At 42.4% G+C, this 16,322-nt stretch overlaps 1 protein-coding gene across 4 annotated transcripts in view; it reads left to right on the top strand.

Annotated features, from left to right (window-relative positions):
• Nucleotides 1-16,322, top strand: part of LOC133209343 (follistatin-related protein 4-like) — a 203,484-nt gene that overhangs the window by 107,902 nt on the left and 79,260 nt on the right. For all 4 annotated transcript variants that reach the window (XM_061347953.1, XM_061347964.1, XM_061347945.1 and 1 more), the window contains one exon: nt 375-495. In XM_061347953.1, coding sequence (XP_061203937.1) covers nt 375-495 — 121 coding nt within the window. The remainder of the gene's footprint in view (nt 1-374; nt 496-16,322) is intronic.

Consider the following 16,322-nt stretch of genomic DNA (forward strand, 5'->3'; position numbering starts at 1 on the left):
GTTATGCTTAGGTCTGGTTTTGGCTGTTTGCTAAGTTGGATGTATGACTTTGAAAGCTCTCACCATTTTTAATGTAGAGCGTGTGAAATATTTGCAATACATAAGAAACAAACTGTCAGCGGCTGGAAAAACACTTTTAGTGTTGAAAATACCATGCATTCTTGTAGTCCTAAAAGCAAGGAACACAATTTTGTCCTTACTTACAGAGAAGAAAACCAGACTTCCCTTGTTTTCACAAAGCAAATACATAATGATGTATATGATAACTGTATCTCTCCCCAAAGGTCATGTAATGGAAAACCTGTTGGATGAGCCAGGATGGGGGTCTGTAGCTGTACATTTAATGTAAGATTTTCCTGTTCTCTTTGCTACAGCTAATGAAGGAGGAGGACCTGGAAGATGATTTATTGGATTGTACACTAGAAGACCTTCTCCGGTTTGATGATTACAACAACGATGGTCGCTTAACACTGCAGGAGCTCTACACAGCCTTCCGTGAGTCTGAGGCTTTTGTCTCTCCTGAGTGTTGAAAACATGACTATCTGTGATGGCAACATTGCTTTCCTAGTTATGGTCAGCAAAGATAATTTCTCTTTGTGTTTCATGCAATGGAAACACTATGTAAGGCTTGTTTCTAAAGGTTATTGTGCTCCAAAGGATAAGCATGAGCTCGGAGTTTGCTTAAAGTGTGTGAGGCTTATTGTTTTCATGTGTATTTTGTTGTGCTCCTTGTTGATGGCAGTGGAGAGATGTTGGTGAGCTGGCCAGGTCTGTAGACCTGAGTATGTGGCTTCTGAATAACCCTGAGGATACATGGTGGTAACCTCTCTAAATGTCTTCTGGTAATGTGAGTGTTTGTTGTGGGGAAGGTGTTTTACTGAATATTCTGCCTGGGAATGATGTTTTCTGCATTTGTTTCCATGTTACTGGATTATGTGCAGTCTTGCTATATATCTCAGCACCATTTGCAGGGATCCCTAGGTCACCAAGCTACTAAGTGTGGAAAAATAAGTCCTTGTGTCATCCCTTTTATCCTCATTACTTTATGTTCATGCTTTAAGTTAAGCATTCACCGAAGTCCTTCCCTGGAAAAGGCCCATGTTGTCTCCTTCTCCTGGATGATAGAAAGTTTTGTTGAGGCCTGTCCCTTTGGGAGACTAAAACAGAAAGGCAGAAAATGTGTTGTTTTTTTTCAATGATCAGAGCTACACAGTACATGTATGTGGCTAATACTCTCTAAAGAAAATCAGGGTTCAGCTGTTGGAAGTGTTGAGTGCAGGCCAGTGACAAGTCGATTGCTTCTTAAACTGGACTCTCAAACTTTTGCATGTGGCATTTTATAGACAAAATAATATCAGTAGCTCTTGATTTTATTTTCTAAACAAGGGCACCCTGCTCCAATATATGCTTGGTGGGGAAAGCTTTGTGCGTGATAGTTGCCATGTGCCCTGCACTGGTGCATAACTCGTTGCTCTTTGGCAAGCTGTGATGCTAATGAAGAACCTCTGTTTTTGCTAAATACCCTCTTTTCTAAAGAGTGTGGATTCTAGTTTTTTTTTCTTTTTTTACTTCTGGCTTTTTGATAAAAAAGATGCAAATTTGTATAATATTCATAGAATCCCAGCATGGTTTGTGTTGGAAAGGACTTAAAGCTCCTCCAGCTCCAACCCCTGCCACGGGGAGGGACCCCCTCCACTGGAGCAGCTTGCTCCAAGCCCCTGTGTCCAACCTGGCCTTGAGCACTGCCAGGGATGGGGCAGCCACAGCTTCTCTGGGCACCCTGTGCCAGCGCCTCAGCACCCTCACAGGGAAGAGCTTCTGCCTAAGAGCTCAGCTCAGTCTCCCCTCGGGCAGGTTCAAGCCATTCCCCTTGTCCTGTCCCTACAGGCCCTTGTGCCAAGCCCCTCTCCAGATGTCTTGTTGGCCTGTTTAGGTACTGGAAGGCTGTTTAAAAGTGCTTTAAAATTAGCCCCAGTTGTCACCTTGGACCTGTTTGAACCACATACGCATTTAATTCAACGCAGCACACTCAAAACAGCAGATATACAGTAAAACATAAAACCTCATGCATTAAGAAGGCCATAAAGTGAATTAACCCTGCTATAAAGGCTTGACATGTAGTTATTCGGAGCATATTCGGATCAATGGGTTCTCAAAGTCACAGCAACTTGAAGCTGAATTCCAGGAGTCATTTGTATGAGGTTTTGGTTCAGTGAATTTTAAGTAGGCAATGAAAATAAGACAAGTACAAAATATTAGCCAGGGACCAGAGACAGTAATCAATAAACTGCAAAAATACTGTAACAAAACCCGAGGCATAACAATGAGTGTCTATCAAGAGTATTTGGGGTACGAAGAGAATTGTTCTTCATCTGAAGCTGAAAATCAGACTGACTATGACAAATTTCCTCAGAATTTTTGCCTTTATGTTAGTGGCTTATCAGTTTTCAATTTAAAAACAAAGTTGCTTGCTTAGAACTTCTGAAATTTTGGGGAACTTTAGTTGGGTATGATTTTATCTCTTTCCTTTATTACATGATGTAGGAAAAAAAACCTTCAAAAATACTTCAAACACTTGTCTTAAGCACACACTTTGAGTGTTTATGAAGTTTGTGCTTTGCTATAAGCCAGAATTAGGCTTGTAGGAGCAGTTAAGGGTACAACGTTCTGCACATCCTTCACATTTTTAGCCTATTCAGGCGATGGTTTTGTTGCTTGAAATCCACCCAAGCTGCTCATTTCTGCATGCTGGCAGCAGGCTGCAGGGCTGGCTGCTTAGCAAGCTGAGGAACATAATGACCAGCATTCAGTGACATCAGAAAGTCTCAATCTAATTTATTCTCTCAAAGCCTCCGTCACATCTGTTTGGGTGCGCTGTGTTCTGGTATAGCGATGCAGTGTTGGAAAGGTTTGCGGATGACCTTGGCAATGCAAAGAGCTGCCAATTTGTCATTCTGTGCTGCTTTAGATGTTGTATTTTGTTTTAAAGAGTCTCCTGGCCTCTCTGTAACTTAACAGAGCCACAAAATGGTCTTTTTCTCACTCCGTCTGTCTCTTGCTTTCTCTTGACCTATCGTCTCTTTCCAAGACCCACGGAATTCAAAGGGCATTTTGATCCCTATTCGTGTTCATCAGCTGTAAATGAATGAAAAGTGCACGGATGAGATAAACCCATCCTCTTACCTTTCCTGAAACTTGGTTTCACCCTTCCAAGCAGTACATGCAGTAGGTGCTATTTTTAATACTAATTTCTACACATGATAACCATTTTCATACACATCTGAATGCACAGCTTTAGATTATGGACAGAAATAGCGGCCCACCTACTAACCCTATCATCTTTCTTCTGATTTTCTGAAAGTTCTTTTGTTTCTGAACACCCAAAATACAATTTCTAGGAGCTGCTTGTGCCTATGAGGACGCCTAGAAATATCTATTAACGCAGACCTAAGTATCACTGTTTGAATTGCTTTAATCATACATAAGTAATGCATGAGATGGATGAAATGCTCTCCTGGCAGCTCTGGCAAGAACAACTTGTAGGTGTCTTTAATTTGTCATTAATAAATGTTATTAGATAAGCAGGCTCAGGGCCATAATTAAATGATTTTAATTGTTTATTGATGATCTCAAGATTTTCACATTCTAAAATTAGAGTGCTAGCAAATATATTTGTCTGTTGTCATTATATTGTCACAAAGAGTCAATAAGTGAGTAATAAATGAAGGGCTTAGTTGTTCTAAGTGCTAAAGGAGAGCATGCGTCTAATTAATCAGCGTGAAGATAGTCTGGTGAATTGGCAAGCACGTACCCAGCTGAGTCATACTTTAAATATGCTCAGATGAGTGATTTTTGGATATGACTCCTGGAGCTGTATCTTGACTGCAGGCTGTTAGAATTAGACATGTCACTTTTGGCATTCCTGTTGTCTTCCATAATGGAAAAGTAGCAGGCTGGCAGATGTGGCAGCCTAGCTGAAGGAATAAAAAAATCAGTGTATTCTTCTAGATCTATATTATCAGCAATGTGGACAGGTCAATTTGTAATACAAATATATCAAAGGGAGGGGAAACATGCGTTCCATCAAAATGGCTTTATCTTGTCAACATTGTTTAGCTAATAAGAAGTTATTAATCCTGCGATAAAATCCCCTTGAATTCTAGCTCATTGCCAATTAGAGTATTCTCCTAACCAAAATCTCTGGCTCACAGCTTCACTTTGCATTTCATTATGGTTTTGAGCAACCCGATCTAGTGGAAGTTGTCCATGCCCATGGCAGGGAGTTGGAACTGGATGAGCTTTAAGGTCTCTTCCAACCGAAACCATTCCATGATTCTATTTCACTGTATCAGGTTGCAGTTATACCACAAGATAATCACTCCGTCTCCACACTGTCGTGGCTTTGAGATCACTTTGCATGCCCTGTGCTTCCCAGTGTGGCCTGCCAAGGCTGCTCTATCACACGGATTCTCATAGCTCTGTAGCAGCATTTTGTGATACTTGATGTCCTATTTGGACCAAAAAACCCAACCCCAAGCTACAAAGGTAGTTTTAAAGAAAAACGCTGAATTGTTATTTTTCAGTCCAGTTGTCATTTCCCAAGCATTTATGCATATATGTTGCATGTAGGCAGAAAAATGCTGTCTCTCTAAGATGAGAGACGTATCATCTATGGATATGTTATTATCTAAAGAGCACAAATATTGTTCGGAAGGAGCATATTTCAGCAGTGAATGGTGTTGGACTGGCTCCAGATTTATTGCATTCATCCTAAAATCTCCGGTGGCTGTATTCCCCACCAGGCAATGCAGAGGAGCGAGCCATCCATTGCTGACCCCTCCAGGCATCCCTCAGAGGCTCCTTAGAAGTGTGGAGCATAAACCAGATTTATTTTTGAGGTGTGCATATTTCTGACTTGCTGGAAACTACTTTAGGGCAGAGCTTTGTAATTGTTCCAGAAGCGTGGAGATTGATGCTTGCTGGGGAAAAGCTCAGTTCTACCTTGAGGAAGAGGGAATGAAACCTAAAGAAGGGCTATTGGGTCAAGTGGGAGAGGGAGCTGTTAGGAAGGAAGCTTTCAGCAGTATATCTATTCTTGGTAGACATCACAGCTTAAGGAAGGTGATAATGAAAATGAATATCTGTATTGGGTAAAATATGTCCATAATATATGTTCTCCATGTGTGTCTAGCGAACCAGCTGTTCCAGCAGAAATTGCATCTGTAAATTCCATGTTCAGATGAAGCATTTACTCACACCTTTTCAAATCTGTTCTCCTCAATGGCACATAGGGTTGGGTATTTGTTACTGCTCCCTTCCAGCTAGATTGGTCAAGCCCAGTTAATTATATTGGACAACTATATTGTGAGATAGAATTTTTTGCTTGAGGTGTTCTCTTAAGCAATATTGCAGCAACACTTATCTACAGGATCAAATCAGAGTCCTAAAATATTGACAATTTGTGTACCATGCTCTGCTTCTTCAGCTGTAATCTCCCTGCTATGTGATTTTTCTTTCATGTTGCTGCAGATACTGGTACAAACTTGGAAATAATTCATTAGCTTACCAACATTGATTTGCTTCGGTGAGCTGTGTGATATCTCAACTTCAAAAACGGGAAGCACCAGCCTCTGCTTTCGGTTTGGGGCAGTGTTAGAGGTGATGTGAACTACCTGGGGAAAGAAATGAGGTTTCCTTAGGTTGGCCAAAGCAGCCCATTCTTGCTCGCCTGGAGGAATGGTGTGCAGCTGTGTTACTGAGGATAAAGTTAAGGATAAAGTTAAGGATAAAATCATTTACTGGAATGATTACTTTAATAGTGCAGTCTTATGGCGAAAAAAAAAGCCAACCTAAAAGTTAAAATCAAGCTAAAAAAGTACTATAAATCCCTTTAGCTTGATTTCTGCAGCAGGGATGATGGGGAAAACCAACAAGCATCCAAGCCACTGCAAAAGCATTTAGTAACCAACATTTCCACAGCCAGGTTTTGGTCATTACACTGGGTTTTTAGGCTTTCTTTGGACCGAGCCAGCAGTGGTGTGTTGTAGGTAGATGCAGCAGCTCAGCAAAGTGGAGGTACGGAATCCAGTGCCCAGGGGCTCTCTGTGCAGGGCTGGTGCCCATGCTGCAGCACAGGACTGAGCTCCAGGCACACACTAGAGGTTGGAAGTGCCTTTGGCCAGCTCTCAATATGTTTTTACTGTTTAGATCATCTGCAGAAACACCTGACTCCTTACCTCCTGCATAAATGGAGTGTAAGATGCCTGGCTTGAGCACTAGGAATCATCCTGTAACACATGTAGGATGCCTCAGCTGGGGATACCCTTACTCACAGGTTCATTTTAGCGGGCAGGTAATTTTTTAACGTGGAAAACTTTATTGCTTTGATTTTCCTTTATTTCTTTTTTCTTTTTCTCCCCTCCCTCCAAGAAACACATGCTGCAAAAAGGGTGATTCCTTTTTCTCTCTCTTTTAAAGCTCTTCTCACTGTGAAACTTCACTTCTGAGTTTGAAGCCTAAAATAATATCAGTGGGCTCCAACAGAGCCTTCTGTTGTTTATCATGCCCCAGAACAGCTGTCAGAGTCAGATTTTGGTTTGTATCCTCAATTATTTTGCTGCATTTTGAATGTAGTAAAAGGTATTTTCTCAGAGGAAAAAAAAAACAGAATTAATTTGTAGCAAGAAAGGCAAATTCAATCTGAACAAAAATGCTTTAGAAGCTAAAATATGGTTCCAGGGAGAAACTGAGAATGCTGTGATTGAGAAAGAAATACGTTGCATGTGGCTGTGTGCTTAACAGCGGAAAGAAGGACACAGTTTTGCCTTAGGCCAAAAAGGGGTGTGTTTCCACATTGACACGAGACACTAATTCATCTAACCGGGGTTTGCTGCTCAGTTTTGTACTCCGCTTTAGTTTGTGTACTTTGGCACTATGATTTGAATTAAGAATCTGCTACAATAAAGTTTTGGTAGAATTAATGGCAAACGTAGATGTGGTTAAAATTGTGATTTTGTGCTTTTTGGTCAAAAATTAGTGTCTGAGTTTTTTTCATGAAAATGCAGGGAGAGCAACTGACACTGGTGCTGTTTCTGTCTGATGTATTAGGTGCACACCAGAACCAGTGCGCTCGAGTGTGAATTGCCAGACTCTAGTATCTTTTTCATATCTCTCTCATTTCCAAAGATGCCATCCGCAAAATGTCAACGGGCTTAATGTGTAATGACTGAAAAAGAGAAAATGAACTAATTACAAGTTGCTATTGGAAATCTATTGTCTACAAATTGCAAAGAAAACTCGTGAGAATTCAGTATCCTGGTGGGTTTAAAATGCTTTTCAGGGTGCATTGAGTTGGTAAGCTTGGGTTTAAAGGGAGAATTTGCAATGTGGAGTAGTGCTTTGGAGGTGATGTAGTGCAGGCCCTAGCAAATGTCTCCACGTCCCCTTGCAGGGGTAGGATATTTAAATATTTATAAGTACTTATGAGTGATTCACTGGTGCATAAACCCAGGCAAATACCATTTCTCCAATACTTAGGTGGTCGGTACCAGCAATGCTCACTGAAGCAATTTCACATACACAAATAATAGTAGTTTTGGTTACTTGCAGACACAAGTCAGTAAAGAGCAAATACAAGTATTGGTGAGATCATAAATCGGCTGTCAGCCCTACATGCATAGTATCATAGAAGGGGTTGGGTTGGAGGGGACCTTAAAGATCATCCAGTTCCAAACCCTTTCACACCTTCAGATCACGTAGGCAGGGATCTAAAAAGTGTAATTTGCATTTTCAATGAGCTGGGGATGAAGCACTGCAGGCTTTCCTATGGCCTTGTTCCACTAATGCAAAACCAGAGGCCAGTTCTGAAAGTCAGACCCAACTCTGTGTTGCCATTTCCTTTTATTTTTCAGTCAAAGACTGACTTTCTGAGGGGTTTGTGAAGCAAATGCAGGGCACTCAGCACATCAGTCCTTCCTTCCACTCCATCCCTCTCTGGTGTCAGCTGGGATTTCTGTGTTCCTTCCAGGTCTCGATGGAGATGTTGGACAGCTTTGGATGACTAAACCCACTTGAGTGGTCCCCTCTGAGAAGTGCTTTGAGATCTGTCCATCAGCCAGTTCTTAGTTCATTTAGCACGTACTTTAATGATATTGTATAGCATTACAGAGCTGCAGTGCTAATTTCTTAATCAAAATGCCAGAGCAGCCATCAGAAAATTACCAAGTACAGTACATATCCCCAGTGCAATGATACGATTTATGTAGAGCCACAGCTGAGATGTTTTTATTTCATGTTCTTCACAGAAGAAAATCTCCTTGACAGATCCAGGATGCCCAGATAGAAACGGAGAAATATAGCGGTAAGAAATTGCATAAGCTGAACGCAAGGGTTGGTTCTGCTTTAATACTTCCAAAAAGAATAAAAAGCAGTGATAACCTATAGAGAAAAGTAAAAAGCTTCAGAGATGCTTCAGCGGCATCAGGGTTTGAAGAGAAATTCAGCTGTCACCAATGTCAGTCTTTAGCACCGTCATAAAAAGCTCATTCTCAAGTTTGCTGATGATCAAAAGTTCAGAAAGAAAATCAAGAGCTGTGAATAGAAATAAATAACTGGGAGCTCAGGCCTGCCATGAGTCCAAAGCACCGCTTCTGCCATCACGTTTCCCCTCTGCAGTATCTAAAACACAGCTGCAGAATTATCCTTTCTACAGACCAGCAAGTACAGGTCCCACAGAACTTACGTTTTTAGCCGCACTTCGATCCTAGAACTTCCACCCCAGTCCAGGCACTGACACCCCAGTACTAGTATTAGAAACTTGCTTCTTAGAGAAGTAATTTGTGACCAGGATTTAACAAAATGAGGAATATGCTGAATGCATGCATTATTTGTCATTCTGTTCATCATGGGAACCTGAATAATGTGTTAAAGGAGGTCTTCCTGGTCACTGAAACACCTGGAGCGGTGTCCTGCTCTGTGACCAGCTGAAACCTGGTGGCAGTTTGCAGCACTGTGCATCCCAGCCCTAAAAACTGCTGGAAAGGGGACAGAAAGTGAGTGGGAATGACAGTAATTTCAAAGCAAGGCAGCAAAACAGGAGCAGGGTGAAAAGTGAGACACACAAGTTTAGAGAGCTGGGCTGGGTCAACCTGGAGAAGAGAAGGCTCCTAAAGGGAAGACCTTAGAGCAGCTCCAGTGCCTAAAGGAGCTACAGGAAACCTGGAGAGGGGCTTTGGGCAAGAACCTGTAGGGACAGAACAAGAGAGAGTTGAGATGAGGAGACTGAGATGAAATCTCATTGGCAATGAAGTTAAAAATGAGCCATCCTGATTGGCAGGACAGGAATCTCATATAGTTATTATTAGGAATGCTAATGTGGTTTTCCTTATTATGCTGGTCCTGCAACGAAAAGCTGTGGTTTCCCATTGAGGACACCTTGGCTAGGGTGAGAGGCATGGCCCTTCCTGTCCTGCTTCCTACAGCAGGGCAATGCAGATTCATGAACAGACTAAACCAGGTGGATCCAAAACTTCCTTTTAAACCCTAAAAGAACCCCAAAAAGAGCATGGCAGTCCTTACATCTGTAGCTTATCTGCAAGCATCACTAGATAGGGTTTATATTCCTGTAGGACCTGGAGGCAAAGTGGTTTCAGAGGTGATTATAAGATCTGGTTGCATTTGGTCATTACCGATAGCAGAGGCTGTTATCTTCAGTCTTTTCTCTTCAGGGGCCTGCAGTAGCAACTAAGAGCTGTGTGCCAGATTCTTCTGCAGTAAACAGCATAAAAGGCTGCACTGTCTGTCTTTAATTCATTTAACACTGTGGTAGCCACTGAAATCATCTCCAGCTGCTGAAACGAGCCCATATGGTCATTTTCAGGCTTAAGAAGGTATAAAATAGTTGTGTGTTCTGACTAGTTTAGAGAGGGCATCAAGACTTATTTTAACACTAATTATTATTGGGTTTTTTCATCATTAGTATTTATTCAGTGTAACATAAACCATGCAAAATGCACATCTCTCCTAAATAGACTGGTTTGGAGTCTGCCGTGAGGTGTAAAGCATCTTCTGGCAGAGCTAATGGAGCTGGTTGGCTTTTAATACAATTTACTAACCCGTCATCTGCTAACATATGAGATGTATATGAGTCAAAATTTGCTACAGAATTACTATTATTCTCCCTATTTTGTTTTAAGATGTATTTTTATGAACCCATTCACTCCAAGTCAGGCAAGATACATTTGTGGAAAGACTCCAATATGTTAATGGGTATTTACTGAATACTTCAATGTTATGTGATGAACAGGCTCAGTGGATTGTAATTAATACATTGACATCCAATGACTATTGCTGAATGGAAGATGAAAGCAGTTTGTAATGGATATAGCATGCATTCATCTTGCAGTGTTACGTGGACACCCACCAAGTCAAATAGCTTTCAAAGGAAATGGAAATGCATTTCTTTGCCAGACAGGAGTTTTGTGGCAGTGGAGAAACACACTGACACAGCAGAGATACAGACCTGTGTACGCTGGAGGGGCTGTAATGCATGGGCTCCTCTGGAGAGCAGCACATCCCTCTGATGTTATCATCAGGCTCCTGTGAAGGAGAAGGGATGTTTAGGACATAAAAGAACAAATTCAGTGGCTGCCATCCAAGTGAGCGCCGTTGGTGCCTCTTCCTGCTCTCTTCTTCTGCATTTCCCTTACCCTGCACCCTCGCTCACTTGAATTAGATGAAAGCAAGCGCGTTGATGGGAGAGATTTGGCTCAGAAAATAGTTTTCTCCTCTCTTAAATAGAGTGAGAGCAGCCCACTTACTCCTTTGATGCATTAGCACATGTGGCCTCTCGAACGTAACGCATTAAACAAATTATAAGAACGGCAAATAATGCGGGTGGTATTCTGTTGTGTAAACAGGGCTTCAGCAAATAAATAAACTGATGGCAAAAAGCTGCTTTTCAGATTCCACTTTTCAAGCCCCGCAATGAGGTACGAAGGCAATTATGTCAGGAGTGTGTTGAGCGGATGGAAATAATGAACTGTTGGATCCCTTTTCTGTAAGAGCTCTTTAACAGAGGACGTTGGGGAATAAAAGGGTTTTGCCTGCAATAAGCATCATGTGTCCAAGAGCTTTAAAAACAGCAACAGTGAAGGAGTGGCAGGTTAGCTTCATGCTCCTGGGAGAAGAGCAGCAGCTCTGCGCTATCATTGATCAGCTTTCCTTTTGTTAAACATTAGGCAATTGCCTTTAAGGAGAAACTGAGAGGGAAGGGAGAAGGAAAGCAAGAGGGAAGGGAAAAGGAAAACCAGGGGTCTTGGTACCGCATCGTGCTGAGCCATCACCTTAATCCTCCCATGTGGTAGCTCTCCAAGTTGCAGATCTTGCATCAGGCTTTGCAAGGGCTCTTCTGCCCGCAAACAGAAAGTGCTCCAACGAGCGTTAATTGATCCACTAATTTCCTATGATAAAAGGAACTTTGAAGAAATCAGCAGGGCCAGTGGCAATGCAATTTCATTAGGTGCCTGTTTGTCGGTGCGCTGGGTAATTTACTCGGAGGATTAGATACAAGTTGCTCATAGAAGAGGTTGAAATATCTGATGAAGCTGTTATAATACTTGTGGGGGTGTTTGCTTTCTCATAGTTATTATTGCTGCCGTTGTTGTTATTAGTTTTTGTGGACAATGCCCCGCAGGAGCTGGAGTGAAAAACCCAGCTAATTTCAAAGTTGTTGGATGAGAACCAGTTTAAGTTACTTGAAATAACAGATTTGTTCTGATGCTGTGCAGATGACTGATGTTGGGCCCTGCAAGTGGCCAAGTGTTAGAGGTGTTGTAGTAACTGCACTGAGATAGCCCAAGTGGTTTCTCTTACAGTTATCTTGTGAAGAATTACTCTATAGTCAGTTTAACTAAGCAAGATGATTTTGCTGTGCTGGAATGTTATTTAGTTAGCTGTCTGGTTGGTTTTGCTGTCAGGAGCCTGGGTGAGACCCCGATTATGTGGGGCTGCCCCCAGCTGATGTGCCCAGTGCTCCATCTCCAGCACACCCAGCAGGGCCTGGCTTTGCAGTGTGTTTTTGCTTGTGAATCTACTATCTGTTGTATCAGGTTTGTAGCCGAGATGCAAATTCTGCGTAGTCTGGTGGCCTTTGCCTGTTGCAGGTTTAAGCTGACCTCTGGCTATCCAGTTCCCCTGGCACATGCCTGTAACTTTAATCATTTTTAAGAAGCTCATTCACTTCAAGTGGAATCCCTCACGTGTCACAACACACCTATCTATCAATACTTGCAATCTCAGGTGCTGAGAAACCTCCTTCCCATCCACTTCTGCCCATAAAATCACCAGGGCATCTCTCATCGGGGCAGCCTGCCTTATAGATAGGTAAAGAAAGAAAGCAGTAACAACCCTGGAGGGAAGACAGCATGAGGAGTAACAGAAACTGCTGGCCTGGGGGGGGGGTTATCCTTCAGGAGGCTAATAAAGTAGAATAAGAAGGAGCCGGCATGCTGTCGTATTGCATATGCAGCTCTGCCGCTGGTTAGCAGCTCGACGGAAGGTGCCTGCCTGCACAGGCAGCCCCAGCCTCCCTCACCACTTCATTTGGCTGGTTTTCTGTTCTCAATTAGCTCAGGTTTATTTCATACCTGCCTCTTTCTACTCCGGTAGAAACCAAGGGTAAGGTTTCCAAATGAAGGCACAAGAGGAGCATGAACAATTCCCATTTTGGCAAATTAAGGGATTTCTAAGCCTCCTCCTTGCATAGCTCTTGACAAATTTGACTGTCAGTGTCTAAGGGATGTTTCAAAGACTTTTTCTGATGCTTAGAAATGATTCTGTGCCAGTAGTGAATGGCTCTCAGCTGTCAGGGGCTGCAGCATCTCTTCAACTCAGACACTGAAAATGTGGAAAATTCAAGGGTAATTCAGATCACTTTCTAACCAGAGTAAGACAGTATTTCTCCACCTTTTAAACCCTTATTAACCATTTCTGTTGCAGGTTTTCTCATGTCCTCCTCCTCCAGCTATGGGCATTCTCCAGTGTCCCTGTCCTCTCCAGAGCACAAACACACACATTGGTACTAGACTTGAAAAGCTGCAGCTTTACTCATTCCTGTGCTACAAATTTCTTAGGCATGTCCACATCAGCATCAGTTCCTTGTGCTTCAAAGCAGGTGGAGATGTGGAAATAACAGTGACCTAGGTGTGTTGAGCTCTGCTGGTTTCTAGAAGGGGATGCTGCTGGGAGGTGTCTGTACTCTGGTGGATGGACAGCACCTCCCTGCCATGATAATGCTTCAGTAAATGCAGTAAATCAAGAACTACACCCACATTTCACATGATGGGGTTTTATTATAAGTGTTCATCACTCTGGTAATGTGTCCAGTGCTGGCTGGGGACTGGTGTTAGAGATGCCCCTGCCAAAGAACAGGGTCTTTCTTATGAGGGTATTAACTTGCATGAGCTGTAGCTGTGGAGTGATGTTTCCTGGCAGAGTCTGTGTCCTCTGCAAGGCGAAAGGAGAGAGTCATCCATGTATTAGGAAAAGTACTCGTGATTTTGTATGCCTGAACAGTGTTACAGTGTCAACACCACAATCTCATCAGATCACAGGGGTTTAGTTAAATCAAAGCGATAGGAAATTTCCTTGGATTTTACCCATCGTCTAAAGAAATTGGTTAGAGTTTGAGTTTGTAGAGCAAACACATCAAAATGAGTTTGAGGAATGGCTGGAAATAGCAAGACCTACGTGGGTAACTTTCTTGCAGTTCCTTTCTATTATTAAGCTGTGATTTCTAAAATTGCCTGCAAATTATGCCTGGGAATCTTTTATTACAGAACACAAGAAATGCGTTGGTTTTATCTTTTTGTGAACACTTTTTCAGATTTCTCTTTTACTGCATGCAGTAAAGGGACCGATGACCTCTCTGCTGTAGCTACTTAGGTAAGGTTTGTGTTGCGAGTTTAACACTCACCTAAAATTGCAAGTAATCAATGTCGCCAATAAGTGGGATTCAGGCATCCCCCGTGCTTCCTTGTCTCACAGGACAGCAGAGCAGGCGTGCACCTTTCTGTGCACTTCAAGTCTATCACCCCTCATCAGGGTCAGAGCAATGCAAACAATGGGTCTTATTTCCATCCCATTACCTGGCTAGAAATAGCAAATAGGAACCTATGAAAAGAGTTTTTCTGAGCAAGCTCTCCTGCAGAGGGCAGGGAAGGGAAGAGCACTCATCTCAAACTTGCTGGGCTGTCTGGGAAGGTTCAGTCTGGGGTTTGATGGCCATATTCCAGTATTGATCATTTTCATGCATTTGGCAGGGGTCTATTTACTTCATCTCCCCTTTCCACTTCTCCAAAAATTGTTGGGTCTATCTACTAGTTTCAGTCACATTTTATAGTTTTAAATATGCCAAATCTTACTACAAAACACCTGCAAATGAAGCAGAACTTATCTTCTTCTCCCAACTGATTGAAACACTGCAGAATAAGCTCACTGCTTGGAGAGATACAGGGGAGCACACTGAAGAGAAGGCCCTGCTTACCTCCCGCAGGCAGAGAGCATCCTTGGGAGTTCAGGTCATCTTAGGTACCACAGTCAACACACCTTGGGCTGGTGCTGGATAAAACAAAGCTGCTTTGGTTTCAGTGCTGGTTAGATGCTCCTTCATAAGCATAAGCATAATGCTCTGATGTTTGTTGTTCAGTAAGTTACCTCCTTGCTGTATTAATTTGTAATAACATTTACAGCAGGATGGCTTTGCTGTCAGCCATGTTTCACTTTCCCTGGTAGGACATGGTGGTTAGTCATGGGATACTGACTGCTCATCTGTTCTTATTTCATAAAAGCTTTTCAAACATTAAGGTTGAAGCAGTTCACGCAGCCCAGTCTGAACAGTTCTCACCACAACTGTGTTTCAAACCATTCATCTTTGCTTTGCTCATCATTGAGCATTTGGATGCAAAGAGGCTACAGCAGCGTATGGCAAGGTAGGAAGCAGCTTGATTGATCTGCCCTTAAGCTGTCTGTTCACTTGCAGAAGCTGATAGCCCTAACAGCTTCCTTGCTGGCTGAAACCAGATAGTACTCCATTTCATTCTTTTGCTCTCCTTACTTCCAGACATCGTAATATGAAATAATGAATCCTGATGCAGCTCACGTGGCAGTTTGCAGCTCTTGTTGGTATTGCTCTGTTGCTCCAAGCAGAAGTAACTTGCATGGTTGCTTAACAAATTGACTGCTTAGAATAGTTTAGAGCACTCATTTTTCTTTTAGACTCTTCTTTTCTTGGAGGGATGAAAAGCTTTCAGTAGGCTGCTTTTTATTACATCTCTGGGTAAGCAGGAACGTGTTGAGAGAGGACATGGAGTTTATCTTTACTTCATCTGCATAAAAATACAATTCAAACTATTTTCTTTTTCCAGTGCTGTTTTCCATATTTTCTTCTCCTCAAAGGTAGGAGTAGGAATATCAAAAGAGAGTTATGTTGAGTGGATGCCTGTCATAACATGGCAAGATCTTTCACATCATAGGATCCCGGGGGCAAGAAACATGCCCTGATAAGTCCATATGGAATACAGAATACTTCGACTTGGGAAAAAGAGTTGTGTTAAGATAAACCATACATTGCCATCACAGATGCTATCCTGTGTTCTTAGAAGTCGACAGGAAGTTTTGAGTCGCCTGTATTTGTTCACTGCTTGTGCTGTGTAACAACACAGTCACAGTTTCTGCATCATCTCGCGCAGAAAAGGAGGAAAAGACTCAAAGGTAGATTTAGTCTGGCTGCCAGAGCTAGTTGAAATGATCATAACGCAGCTCATTCCTTTCTTTCATCGTTATTTTTGGTGGGGTATTCTGGCAGCTTGAAGTCAGACCATCCCCCCCCCTTAGCCCAGCCATTTTGAGTGGTTTCAGATGAAAACACCTCTCTGTGAGTTCCCGTTTTTAGGCATCTGTTTCACACGCACCTTTTCTAAAGTTGGGTCTCTGCCCATGTTCTGGTAAGGAATCCCACAGTGGGTGCATGCAGTGTCTGAAGCACTGTTTAGCAGTGAAACCAAGGACTGTTTTCCCTATTCCTTCTTAATTACGTTACTTCTGGGACTTCCAGCAGTGGTAGCCTTTCAGGAATTAGTGTTTCCTCTGTCTTTTGTTTCCCTATGGCCATTATCCCTTCAAAAACCATAGCAGCTTTCCCATCTAGTTTTTGTGGCACTTAATCATTCCATGAGCTATATATATACTGGAACAGGTTGACCAAGGAAGTTGTGAATGCTCCATCCCTGGCAGTGTTCAAGACCAGGTTGACAGAGCCTTGGGTG

Source organism: Neopsephotus bourkii, unplaced genomic scaffold (genome assembly GCF_033783945.1).
Source record: "Neopsephotus bourkii isolate Nb327-2 ecotype Australia unplaced genomic scaffold, CSIRO-AGI_Nbou_v1 NB_52, whole genome shotgun sequence".
NCBI lineage: Eukaryota > Metazoa > Chordata > Aves > Psittaciformes > Psittacidae > Neopsephotus > Neopsephotus bourkii.